The following is a 14,173-nucleotide window of genomic DNA, read 5'->3' as shown; positions in this document are numbered from 1 at the left end:
CTAAATGATGAACTAGCAATTGGCTGAGCCCTCAAGGGTTAACCCTCTCACTCTACAAGGCAGCAGGAATGGAGGGAGATATGCCCATTTCCCCTTTAAATACACTGCCTTGTTAATTAGATCAGCTTGCTGAGACTGCAGCTGCTGCAAGCTCCCTCCAGTCCTGAGCCTTGGTGTGTCCCCCCCTGCTCTATGGAAGATGGGGTAAGCGGGGTGCAGGAGCAGGGGGAAGGAGGGCACCCTGACATTACCCCCCCTCTTCCTTCCCTCCACTCCCCCGCCACACAGCCAGCAGGGGTCTTGGGGAGCAGCACATGGCGGGGGGAGAACAGCTGCAATTGTTAGCCTGCTGGGCAGCTGCTGCACAGGGAACTTAGGGGAACGGGGAGCTGATGGGGGGCTGCCAGTCCACCCTGGTTCCAAGCCCCCACCAGCTAGCTGCAATGGGCTGCTCTTCCTGCAAGCAGCAGACAAAGCAGGTGGCTGCCAAACAACGTTAGAAGGGAGCTTTACACAACTTCAAATGAGCATGTTCCCTAATTCATCAGCAATGTAATAACGAAACAACGTTAACCGGGATGACTTTAAGTGAGGAGTTACTGTAAATTGTTAAATTAAAAATGTTAATTAACTTTGGTTTAATAAAGTTGAATGACAATGGTATTTCGAGATATTAATTTGAAATTTTACATTCCACCATTTTCAGACATAAGATATTCAATCATTCTGTGTTTCAATGGTGCCAATACAAATTTTGGAAAACAAAAATATATAAAAATCGCTGTATAAAAAAGCCTTGCTGCAGTACTAAAAGCAGGAAATTTAGAACTGAAATTTTACATGTTCCTACTTAGTTGAATTTATGGACTGGAGAGTCACTAAGAAGTGGATGACTTAGCATTTGCACTGGAATTCCTAGTAACAGCAAGGCTTTTAAATGTAGCCCTTAATCCAATTTAAAAAAAAAAATCAGGATTTCCTCCCCCCCGCCAAAAAAGGAAAAGAATCTAACTTCTAGTGGTAAATGAACATTAAGAATAAGTTTTGGTCAGTATCTGAAGTGAAGTGAACAAGGAGGTATGCCCAGGGCAGTTTCTGGTAAACTGATACTTGTAGCACAGAAACTGACATAAAATTGTCAGTCTTAGGAGAGAGATCAAGGACCGAATGACTATGGTGATTTAACTAGAGGCCTAATCTATACTTAAAATTTAGGTTGACATAGCTACATTGGTCAGGGGTGTTAAACTGAACCCGGACCAATGTAGCTTTGTTGACCTAACCCCAAGTGTAGATACAGATGTTGATGGAGGGCTGCTTCCATTGACCTAAGTACCCACAGATGGTGCTTCAGCACCAATGGACACACCCCTTTCCATCAGTGTAGGTTATGCTGGCATAACTATGGTGATGTCAGTATGCCACATTAGTCTCAGTAGCACAGACATACTCTAAAATGTTCATGCGCAGAAGTCCAGAACATCTGACCAGAGCCTACTGATATTGTTGTGGAGAAGACAGCACGCGAGCCGATTTTTAACGGCAGGCTGAGTGGGGCCGACGGCCGGGACCCCGGTAGGCAGCAGTGTGCTATTAAAAATCCTGCCCGGCCCAGCCCGCTCTTCTCCGCCCCCCCCGTCTAAAGCTCTCTCTGGCGGGGACAGAAGCAAGTTTGGTCCTGCTGGCTGCTGTAGGGCAGGCTCCGCCAGCAGCCAAGCTTCCCCTTCCCCCGCCTCTTCCCCCAGCATGCTGCCTTGTGCCTCGCCTCCTCCCCTCCCTGCCGCCGATGGCCCTTGCAAGGGAGGGGAGAAGAGGAGCCCCAGCGCCCTCGCTGCTCAGACCAGGAAGGAGGCAGAGAAGAGGCAGGAGCGGGACCTTGGGGAAGGGGGGGTGGAATCAGGGCATATCCCTCCGGCTCCCTGCCGTGAGCCACTCAGGCAGGGGGCTGGGAGCACACCCCTGATCCCAGCCCACCCCCCAGCCCTCTGCCCTGACCCCTGCACCCCACCACGACCCCAGCCCTGACTCTGGCACTCCCCACAAATACCCAGCCCCCCCCCACCCCATGCCCTCTGCCTTGACTCGTGAACCCTCCAAACATACCCAGAACCCCCCAGCCCCTACCCTGACTCCTGCACTCCCCACACATACCCAGTGCCCCCACACCCTCTACCCTGACTCCTGCACTCCCCACACATACCCAGTGCCCCCACACCCTCTACCCTGACTCCTGCACTCCCCACACATACCCAGCGGCCCCACACCCTCTACCCTGACTCCTGCACTCCCCACACATACCCAGCGGCCCCACACCCTCTACCCTGACTCCTGCACTCCCCACACATACCCAGCCCCGTTCTGGCTGCCGGCCCCACTCAGTCCACCACCGGTCAGGGATCCCGGCCCTGCTTAGCCCGCTGTCGGCCTGGGGTCCTGGCCGCCTGCCCCGATGAACAGAACCCCAGGCCGGCAGCGGGCTGAGACGCCAGTGGTGTAATATCAGCATTTTAAATTTAATTTTAAATGAAGCTTCTTAAACATTTTGAAAACCTTGTTTACTTTACATACAACAGTAGTTTAGTTATATAATATATAGACTTATAGAGAGAGACCTTCTAAAAAATGTTAAAATGTATTACCAGCACGTGAAACCTTAAGTGAATAAATGAAGACTCGGCACACCACTTCTGAAAGGTTGCCAACCCCTGCTTTAAAGGTAGGTGGTTGTCTGTGCTTTTTTTTCAGGTGGCTACCCAGACTTTCTTTTTTACAGTATTATGAATTTGATACCTTTCTGGAGAACTTAGTTCACTATTAAGACCACTAGGGAAAAACAAAACATACACAAAAAACCCACTCTAACCATCCACAATTAAACTTTTAATGAAATTTTTACTCACTCCCGGGGGCAAAATCAGCACCAGTTAATCACTGGTCTGAATGTGGTCTGATATGCATAATGACCGAGCTATTCCCCATTTAACCACACAGTAATCACACAAATCCTTGTGATTTTATTGTATACCATCACTGGGCTTCCCCCCATCATATGCCAACAAATCGCTTTTGATTCCTCTCCCCACTTAAATATTAAATACAAATTAATTTTTACAAATGAATTATTTATAGGGTGAGAGGAGAAGAAGAGGTGAACTAAACTTCAAGGAATAAGGAAGAGAAGGGAGATATAGGGAAAAATGGAGGTGGCTATGCTTGATCGACAACATACGTGGCAAATTCTGAAGACCATCGCGAATCAGAATGCGGGGTGGAAGGAATGACAACATATTTCAGTGCAATAAAAATTTGGGATCTCAGAAACAACAATATCCCAGGATGGTAACTCCAAACAATATGCATAATTTAAGATTACAGTCTATTCAGTTTTTTTTGCCATTTGTGAACTCCAAGTATCAAACTTTTCCCCATTTGTGTGAATTTCTTTCCTAAAGATACTTGTACAGCAGTCTTTGTCCCTAATTTTTAAATGTAAATTAAAGACTTCCCCCCCCAAGTTATTTTTAATCTTTAAAATGTATTTCTATATTTTATAATGCAACTTAACGGAAACAATGCATGTGAATGATGCTCTCAACTGATTTCTTATATCAAATCACTCAAAATAATGTCCTTAAGTAGAGGAATACATGTCAAACTGTACATTATTTTGTTACCTTCAAAAACTTCAGGTGCCATCCAAGCAGCACTTCCCTTATTGTTGGTCATGTGTGTTTGAATATCACAGGCTGTGCCAAAGTCACAGATTTTTAGAACTGTCCCACCAGCTACCAACAGCAAGCTGTAAAGAAAATCCCAAAACATTGTTTATATAATTAAGTAATCTTGGTACAATAATAAAACATTACTATTTTATTCCAGCAACTTTCACTTGAGGCCTTACTTCACAGTAGTGAAGTAACATGGCAGAAATTGTTCAGATAAGTATAAATATATTCTTAAAAATTACTATTGTATATCAGTAGGTTATGACTTGCTAATTATGATAAACTGCAGAATTTTAATTTTTAATCTTTATAGCTCTATTTGAAATATGTTTAAATAGAAAACAGTTTCTTTAGGAATAATTATTTCAATCCACTAAGCACCCAATGGAGACAAAATTAGCCATTTATATGCTGATTCACAAACATTTTATATAGGCTCTGCAGGCAAGAGGCCAGCCATCATGGCTGCTATCTTTCCAGAAGTGGAATGATCAGGACTCCCATTAGGGCCAGCCAATGCTGCTTTTTCTTCAAATGGAAGGATTGCTATTGACCATGTGGTCTCAGTGCCTATGGATGAGCGTTGGGGAAGGAAGAAGGAATTGGAGCATCAAATGCAGGTTCTCCTGCAAAACAATGCAGGTCACTAGAAGTAGACCTCAAGGCCTTTTTAATTTCCCCATTCAGGTAACCAAGACCCTACTAAAAACCCACTTCCATGATATGGGGCAAGAACAGGCTCTATGTCTGCATAACATGCAATACTGAAAACACAATTAGTGGTACACAAAACAATCAGCATGTCTTGATTTTATAACTGAAATTTAAAACCCATAGTATTTAGATTCAATTACTTTATATCTAATAAATAGAAGTTTTTAATTTTTCCTCCAGATCCACTGGAAGTAACAGGATAAAGAGAAACCCCAAATTGCAATTTTCAGAAAAAAAGATTTAACATTGACTAGAAACCTACTTTGGCGGTTTCAGGTCCCTGTGAATTAGAGCCTTTGGTTTCATGCTGTGGAGATATGCCACTCCTTGGGAACATTGTAAACACCAACTCATTGCATGTGCAGCAGTATAATAAGGCAGAGGCTCAGCACCATGCAGCACTGCAAAACAAAGGCACAAACTAAAAAGAACTTTATTGCATATTACCATAGAAACAACGGAGTTAACAACATACCAGTAACAAGATCTATGACATTCAACTAGTTATTTACTCTCATTCTTTAGCGTTGCTGTTGAAATCTCTTTTTACATTGTTTAACTTTATATCTCACTATTAATCGAAGTTACGTGAACAGTGATTTCCAAAGTTTTTAAAATGGTACTCAGTTCATTAGCAAACATTTATACACATAAATTCTGCCACTTCATTGCTAGTTATAAAATAAAGTCACTCATTTTCAGCTGTGTCTGGTGTGGTCTGTATTAAATGATCACTCAAGAAATTGACAAGAAGTTGAAGGTGGTCACTTAATAAAGTCGGATATTTTTAGAGGGAAAAATGAAAGGAGTCACAAAATTTAAACCATTTGATACCAAAAAAATCAGATGATTAAGAAGCATTTTTAAACTATTCTGGTTGTAAAATGCTCTTTAAAATAAATATTAAGCCCATTTTATATTTTAAGGAAAGGTTCTCCTAACATTAACAGTTCAGCTGCAGGGAGACACCATGTTTAAATGATACTCACCATTGTACAGAGAACCTCCTTCAGCATACTCCATAACAAGACACACCTTTGGGGGAGGGACAAAAAATAGGGATGTTTTAAAGTGCAGTGTAGGGGCAGACAATAGGTTTTGTAATTTGAAAGGAAAGTTCTTTGAAAGGAACTGCAAAGTGTCCATAATTGATACATTGATCTATTAGATACAGAATTAAATTGATGCTTAGATCCTATTAAAGGGTAGCAAAGAGGAGGATGCATCACTGTATACCCCTTAAGGCTAAGGTTGCCTTCAGATTACAGTTAGAATGGATTTACTGTAAGAGTGGATTATAAAAGATTAACTAAAATTGCCAATTTTTATTAGACCAGAATAAATTATTATTTTAACCAATTTAATATCCCAGGCCACTAATAAAATATGTCTAAGTTAGCTTACCATGTTGCGAGTTCAAGATTTCACATTTGTCCTGCTACAGTACTTGCTGTATCACCTGAGGCATTTGTAGGGTTATCAGCTGTTGCAGGGCAAAAACAGAATCCTGACCTTGGCAGGTAAGTGTAAAGAAATTGATTTTCAATTGTGTGTGTCATTTGTAAAATAAACCATTTTTGTAGTGCTGATTTGGAATCAATATGGGGACTGCACACAAGTGAAGTTACATATATATATATATATATATATATATACACACACATACCACACTAATTTCTTTGCAATCAAAAAAATCAACATAGGGAGAGCAAATGGACAAGATGAAGCATGAATAGGTTTTTAGAGGCTACACTTTGGTTCAAGTAAAAAATAAAAGTTTAGAAAAATCAACCCGTTAATAAGAAAAACCACCACCATTTTAGAGACACAATACTAAGGTGGGTATACTGGCTGAATGTATTTCTTGCACTATTGCTTGATTATAGTGAACTTTATCGTGGTGACAAAAACTGGAGGATTACAACTTACTGGATTCAGACAGGCTCCATATAACTTGACAATATTAGGATGGTTCACACGTGACAACTGTCGAAGCTGCAACACAAAAGTTCACCACTTTTTTTTCAAACCACAAAATACTTCAAGTTACCATTTGGTTTCATATACAGAATTAACAATTAAAATGAACACAGACAATTATTTACATACCATGATTAGTTAGGGTGAAAAAGTTGATGTCTTAGATAATTAAATTAGGTTGTAAAATAACAAATTTATGTCACATACTGTGCCTGGACTTTAAAACTGGACCAGCCTCTAAAAATCCAATGCTTAGGGCACTAGCCTAGAACCTGGGACCCTGGCTCTGCCACAGACCTCGTGCATGACCCCGGAAAGACAAATCAGTTTTCCTGTGCCTCAGGTCTCCATCTGTAAAATGGAGATAATAGCACTCCCCTGTCTCGTAACAGATTGTATTAGCCAGGCAGACCTATTAAAATGGGTCAGAAAATATTATGACTCAAATCAAATTTTTAATTATGCATGTTAAGAACATAATTAAGTCATATGCTTCAGGGCCAGAGTGCAAGCCGATGAACAAGCAGAACATCCACTTTCCAAGTACAGCACTGCACAACTAAATATGGCATTCTGAGGATTTTGCAATACTTCTGTAGCATTGTTTATTGCCCACATTTGGAGGCAAGGATACCTGACTTCAGAGACAAATGGTCTGAATCACTACAGAAAATCTTATGGGAAAAATACTCCCTTTTGTGTTAAAGAGAACTAATGTCCACAAAAATGAACTATAAAATAAATTCTACAAGTTAACATTTATGCCATCCAGTCATGAGAAAAAATTGCTTGTAATAATTGATAGTAGGCATGTGTGGATACACCCACTGAAGAAATTAAAAACCATTTTTTATTTTGAAAGTTGGCACAAAATCAAACCAAGTGGGAAGTTTTGGCTTTCACAGACTTTTGAGGGAGGTTTTTATAGTACCCTCTGAATTTCACTATCCAATCGATAGGGCACATGACCCTATGTTCCTAGAAATTCTTTATATATAGTCTGAAGTGATATTAGAACAGAACTGAATCTATACAGTGCAAGAACTCAAAGTGTAATAATATCTTGAAACCAATTCAAAATAATTTGAGGATTTTCTCTTAGATTCTCTCTCACATAAAGCCCAACCAAGACGACTTACCATTCAACCACATTTAGATTTGTGTGAACATTATTCTGCACTCACATACCATGGCAATGAGCACAGTATAAATATTCTATTAACAGAAAGATGCATTATAAATACATTTTTAGTCACAAAATTGTAGTATGGTTAAAGGAACTGCAACGTTTTAGGGATTTATTCTTATTTTACTCCATATATCCTGGGCATCCTAGATTTTCATCTACTGTGTTTTAAATGCAAACAAACAGAACTATGGGATAATGAAGTTCATTGAAGTTAAGCAGTATCAAAATTCAATCCTAGAATGTTGTCTCTCCTTTAGGAAAAGTACGAATTATGTGTGAGGGATTTGTTCTCAAATAAATAGGTTACATGTATTTTCTTCTTTTAATTTTTACAATTTTAATTAAAAATAAATTACTACATTAATGGAAACATAAACCAAAGTTTTTCATAGCATGACCCCTCCCCCAATGTTAACCGAAACTGGATGAGATTTTCACTCCCTCTTTGGTCTCTCTACACCGATTAAAAGGGCTAGAGTGCAATAAAGAAGCTCTAAATACCCCAGATCTGGCTGGGAAGAATTCCTTCAGTGCAGAAACTGGGGAAGACACCCACAGGCCATTCTCTGAGGACCCTCTTACAAGTTCTGGTGGAGGAGGCATGGCTGGAGGTGGGGTATGTCAGTGGAAAAACTATACCACATTACTAGTGGGGAGGGCTGTGGGGGGGGGGGGGGACATACTAAATCCCATAACTTCTTTTCAAGCAAGCTTACTGTACCTCCACAATGAAGGCCTTTCTTTCAGATTCACTTTCTATTTGTTTAATGGCTACATCTTTTCCTCGCCATTTTGCCTTGCAGACCACACCAAAGGCTCCTCTTCCAACAACCTAGATCAAGACAGTAAGGAATACTGTAGTTAAGGAAACAATTTCAGCTTGCCTGTAGCAGTTCACAAATATTTAAACATGTTACACAGCGTCAAAAATAAAAAATTTAGTGTAAAGAAATCAGACATATGAAGCGAAGTCCAAGTTTATAACAGAACTTTAAGTTTATGCAGTCACAAAGAACAGCTACAAATTCTAGGACTATTGTCATAAATGGCATGTGCATAAGGCTTCTCCCATAGATCACCTACATGGAAAAACAGTAAACTACATGCATTAAATTCTTCACATTTTTTCTGAAATATTTATATTGCATACAAATTTGTAAAGTTACTTATTTCACACAAGATCTACTCAAAAAGAACCTAGAAAAAAGGAAAAATAGTTGCTTCCCCCTTATTCTTTTCTTCATCCTTCCTATGCAAAGTTCACCTTTATAAAACTTGGTCTTGGAAATAGGATCTAATTGCATATATTTCTGCTTATTAGTTATACAAAGTTTGACGTCTGGAATAAAAGTACATAAACGCATGTATCCTAGCACTATGCTGAAGTGTAGCAGAAGACAGAGTAAGGGACACATATCAAATACGACCAAGGTTATCTCCCCCCCACATACTTTCAATACTGAGATTTTCAGACTAATGAGAATTTACACAGAGTCATTTCCTTTAACACTCCCTCATGAGCAAAATGTACACTAAAACAAGTTCTCTCCATTTCAGTCGTTTGCCTCCAATTAACCCTCTAATGAAACCATAATACTGAATTTTAACTTTTACTATTATTTCCGTAACAATGGGTAGATATCATAATCCTGCACTTTGACTTCACTAAAGAGGGTTAAACAGTGTGGAAGTAGAGAAAGAACTGACAGGGATTTGTAGGGGATGTTAATGCATGACAGTCTCTGTTAGCAAGAGTTAGGCTAACTGTAACCCTAATAATGCGAGATTTGTAGAAGTGAGGATTGTGTGAGGCGAGTGGAAAAGAACTGTGAGAGAAGTTGTTTTGACCTTGTGTAGATAATATGTAGATAATACGAAATGTAGACTAGAGTCTCTTAAGTGAGAAAAACAAGATATCAGGATGACTTATGTATAAACAAAATGCAGCTGTTGCTTATTATTGTCTGTAACAAAGGTATAAATGCTTGCTGTAATTGTTTACCTGTTGAGAGACCAGTCCGGGACTGGGACAACCCTGTGTCCTAGGGCACTCCCTCCCTCAATTGCAATTGCTTGAGAAATAATAAAGTATCTGACTAGGCTGCACCCAAACAAAAAGTGAGAACTGAGTTTTTCTCTGACAATTTGGGGGCTCATCCGGGATGGCAACACCCACGGACCCACAAACAGCTGCTACGGATCGTTCCCCTTCGAACCCCATGGCACCACAATAGAGGTAAGAGACCTTTTGAAATCTCTATTGGGCTGTCGGAGGAGGACTGTCTGTGGGGACATCTGTCCCTGTTGGGCTCACGCCATCTGAACTTATTGACTGTGCAGCACAATCAGATGCAGAGTGGTATCGGGGAACGGTTTTGCCACCCCAACGAGGTTAGTTTGAAGCAGTACTGGGAAACTGCTTGGTTGGCCAATAAGGTTAATGCATAGGGAAATGCATTAGGTATGCACCGGTGCTGAGGGGTTTTTACCGCCTCAAGAGGGGTTGTTATACCGCCTCATGTGTATTGGGTCCGGACCTAAGGTACACATGCATCGTGGTATTTGGAATAGAGGGGTGTGTGTGTGTGAGAGAGAGAGAGACCGGAAGATGCCCAGAGCATTCTGCGAAGCGAAAGCTCGTGACCAGGACTACTCTAACGCATGCCCAGTAACTAGAGGATCTTTAGAAGATCCGACCCACAGTGGGCTGACTCGGCCTGGCATCGTCTGGCAAGGAGGCTACCTGGGTCTAGGAGCATGTGAACCCATCTTGCCTCCCCCTCTCCTTTCCGTGTGGTCTACTGACAGTCTGATCATCTCACTGGACGCAATCAGAGTAAGCGGCGCCGTCTCCTTGAGACTAGCCAACGCTCTTTGCTGAAGGGAGATGTAGGAGGGTCGTGGCCATTCTCGTTAGTCTCTCCTGTGTGAGTACCCTATAGGGAGAGATCCTTAGTTTATGAGCCACTAGCGCGGACAGGGCACCCTCCCTGTGTGTGTGAGTGGAAAATGGGTGGGAGACAGTCTAAACATTCCACCTCACCCCCTAAGGGTACCTCAGCATATTACATGTACGTACATTATGGTCCAAAAACCTGCAGATATTTAGACAATTGGAATCTGTACACGCGTGAAAATTCATCTAAACAATGCCCACTAGAAGGTACCTTCGATTTAGATAAACTTACATACCTCAGAGGAACCCTTACTTCACCAAAAGCCTCTGACACATCCTGAGCAATTTGTCTATTGAGGAAAGGAATGGGTTAATTTGAAATTCAGCTTGGCCCAGATAAAGAGAAAGTTGCTCTGCGTTCAAGGTCAAGAATCAACGCAGACCATACTAAGTGCAAAGAAAAACTGCTTTCGGCCCCAGCTGGCTGTGAAAAAATATAGACAGAGGCAAACCAAAGGCAATACAAGTTACAGAACTGAGATTACATTTGCAAAGCTTAACTGTCCAGTGAGATCCAACAGTGTGCCTTTGCGACCCTGGAGCCGGTGTGGCTTGGTGACACTGAAGAAGCCACAGGCAGCTAACCCGACCGGAATCTCTGAAAGAGACGCTGCAGGAGATTCCAGGGTGTAAAAGAACAGCCCTCCCAAGAGTGAAAGCATGTTGGAAATTCTGGACAAGCTGTATAATCTCCCGTCCACCTCTCCTGCTTCTCTGAACGTTATACACAGACGTGGCCAGTGTGGACGTACGTGTGAGAGTATGAAAGTGGCTTAGGGCCTGGGGCATTAATGTTTTTCCTGAGTGATGTGGGAGCGTTCCCAACACTCTGTTGTTGTTTTATTACTTTATTAATGAAGCTTTAAAATTCAGTTATATGGTGTGTTTTCTTTATCTTCCCCCAACGATCCTGTAGTGTCAGCCTGATCACCTGACACGAGGGATAGATTGGTAACAGAAATTTGTCACAGTTTGGTGAGCAATTGAGAAGGGGGGAGCCCTGCAGAATTTACACCATCTATTTGTTTTACCCTTGTTATTTTATGTTTGCTTTGCTTGGTACTGTTGGTGTTATATGTTGAGGATTGCATGATTAAAGGTGTGCCCACTCTCAGCCGCAGTAAGTCTGAGAACTGGAGAGGGGTTTAGCATTCCTCTCTCCACCCCGGCTGACTGGGAAGGGTGGCAGGTGGATCTACCCCCAGTCGTAGCAGGACTGGACAACAGAGAAGTTGGAGAAAAGGGAAGAGAGGTGTACTTGATAACTAGAATTGAGCAATTAAGAGCATAGCTCATGAACCAGGCAGCAACTCAAACCTACGCCCAGGCAAGTTGCAGGCCTTGAGACAGGACTTCCAGGTAGAAAAGGAAGCACTGGCTAAGCAAGTACCGGTCCTTCAGGGACTTGTCAAACTTTAGCCATTTGTGCTCAGCATATGCTGTAACAGCAGTGTGTTTGCTACAAGAGGAAATTTAATAGTTAAATGCCAATGGGCCATGCGTTTTTGCCCAGGTGGCAAGTCTCATGAGGGAGGACTCGGGTAGCCTTGTGAGTAAGAATGTTTAAAGGAAGAGACCAGGAAGGGTGGGGGCTAGTTGAGAAGCCCACCTTCCTAGCTAAACTGGTAGTGGAACAAAGCCGGTGCCCATGGAAGGGACGGTTCACCGAGGAAAGCAGGATCGGGCCCAGGAGGGCAGACGACAGAGAGATTGGAAAACAGGTTGGAAAATTTTGAGGGCATAGTGGAAGGAAGGAGAAAGTAAGTATAAGCATGGGGATTTCAAATACCCAGGACAGTACGTGAAATGGTGATTTGAGTTGATAAAAGTGGCTGTTGGGAGACAAGCAAATGATTTAAGGAAAGAGTGAGAAGTTAACTCTGTAGTTGCCGGAGGGAACAGCAGTTGAACTTTGTAAAAATGCTAAAGAGGAAAGTTCTTGGTGTCTTTGAAATGTTTGTTAATAAATCCAGGCAAGAAATTATTTGATTGCAATTATTTGGCTATGAACAATTTACTCGAATTAGCTAAAGAAATGTATACAGTGCTATGTAATTGAAATCCTATTAGGCTCTAAGCGGCTACTAACAGTAGTAATGTTTTCTTTCAGCGTTTGAAAGCAGGAGTTAAAAGTAAAAGGCAGTCAAAATTCTGGTAAAGTTGATTGTGTCCCTTTTTAAGAAAGAATCTTTAAATTGTGGATAGCTTTGGATCCAGAAGCAAGCCAGAAAGCATCTGTATTAATGCAAATTATCTAACTGACAAGGTAGGAGCCACTGAAATCTGGGCTGCCTATGAAACAAATCCAAGAAAAATGGGGTAATTCCTCTGTTTTGCCTGAAATCAACAAGGGTATTTGTACATTTTAAGCGATGACTGACTGCCCAGAAGGGTAGACCTCTGTTTTTTGTCTTTCAGATACTCAGGCCTTGGCTACACTTGCAAATTTGCAGCGCTGCAGCAGGGTGTGAAAACACACCCTCTCCGGCGCTGCAAAGCGCCAGTGTGGTCAAAGTCCCAGCGCTATACGTTATTCCCCACAGGGAGGTGGAGTACGGACAGCGCTGGGAGAGCTCTCTCCCAGCGCTGGCGCTTTGACTACACTTAGCGCTTTGAAGTGCAAGTGTAGCCAAAGCCTCAGAGAAAACTGATGCGAGCTGAACAGCATTCAACGTGCTATGCATTTACTGGCACAATAGGAATTATGTTCCGTGTTCTATGTCCTGTCTTGTGATGTTTGTCTCGTGGCCAGAATTGTTGTGTTTAATATTTTCATAGGATAGTCTAGTTTAAAATCAAACAGAAGGGTTAAATTAAAATGCAGATACTTGTTTTATTCAACTTGGAATACAAAGTGTTTGGATAAATCAGGAAAATGTGATAAACAAATGTATTAGACTTTAGTATAAGTAAGAAAAATAAACTTAATTGGCCAGATTGTTAATTGAAAAAATTGTTGTTAAAATTTGCATACCAACAGTCTTTGGAAGCAAGGACACGAAAAGTTAACCCACTCCCCATATTGCACATGGGATCCTTCTGGCTACCTCAGATTTCTAGCCAGAGAGATGGGGAGGGTGGAAATCTATTGGACACAAGAGGTTGTACTGAGTGGACTCCTCAAAGTGGGTGTGCTTGTCCTGGCTTGTTGCTCCAAAGCTCTGTAATAAAGTTATTTTAGTGGAAGGGTATATGTGGCATACATTGAATAATAAGATTAATGTATTGTATAATGACAATGTTTATGTGTTCATTGTTGGGAAAAGGTGTATGAGTAAAGAGTGGAAGTTTCTTTTGTAGGTTAAAAGAAGCCAAGAAGGGGGAGAAGGAAAAAGGACAGAATGAATTAACTGGAAAAAAAATAACTAGCATGCTCAGTCTAAAGATAAGACACTGGCCCCATTCAAGGACACTGCTCACAGCTAAGACTTGGCTGACAACCAAGAAAAGGTGCGGGGGGCCTTGAATGTGCCCAAGCACCTATGAGATTTGCAAAACACTGCCAGGCATTAATGAAATGTGTTAGGTTTCTTTTCTCACAGGTAAAGAAGCGCTACCCAGAGACCCTAACAGCTCTGCCACTCCTTGGAACCAGGAGACTGAAACTAT

At 41.6% G+C, this 14,173-nt stretch overlaps 1 protein-coding gene across 12 annotated transcripts in view; it reads right to left on the bottom strand.

The window, feature by feature from the left end:
• MAP3K7 (mitogen-activated protein kinase kinase kinase 7) overlaps positions 1-14,173 on the bottom strand; it is an 81,501-nt gene that overhangs the window by 41,850 nt on the left and 25,478 nt on the right. For 10 of the 12 annotated variants that reach the window (XM_039529124.1, XM_039529118.1, XM_039529114.1 and 7 more), the window contains exons 2-6: positions 8,330-8,440; positions 6,369-6,434; positions 5,429-5,474; positions 4,702-4,840; positions 3,675-3,799 (exon numbers count right to left, since the gene is read on the bottom strand). In XM_039529124.1, the coding sequence (XP_039385058.1) occupies positions 3,675-3,799; positions 4,702-4,840; positions 5,429-5,462 (298 nt within the window). In that variant the 5' untranslated portion in view covers positions 5,463-5,474; positions 6,369-6,434; positions 8,330-8,440. Of the gene's footprint in view, positions 1-3,674; positions 3,800-4,701; positions 4,861-5,428; positions 5,475-6,368; positions 6,435-8,329; positions 8,441-14,173 lie in introns of those variants that run through there. The other 2 variants (XM_039529125.1, XM_039529126.1) reach the window with 2 other exon arrangements.

This window comes from Mauremys reevesii, linkage group 3, assembly GCF_016161935.1.
Source record: "Mauremys reevesii isolate NIE-2019 linkage group 3, ASM1616193v1, whole genome shotgun sequence".
Taxonomy (NCBI): domain Eukaryota; kingdom Metazoa; phylum Chordata; order Testudines; family Geoemydidae; genus Mauremys; species Mauremys reevesii.
This window is presented reverse-complemented; position numbering and strand designations above follow the sequence as displayed.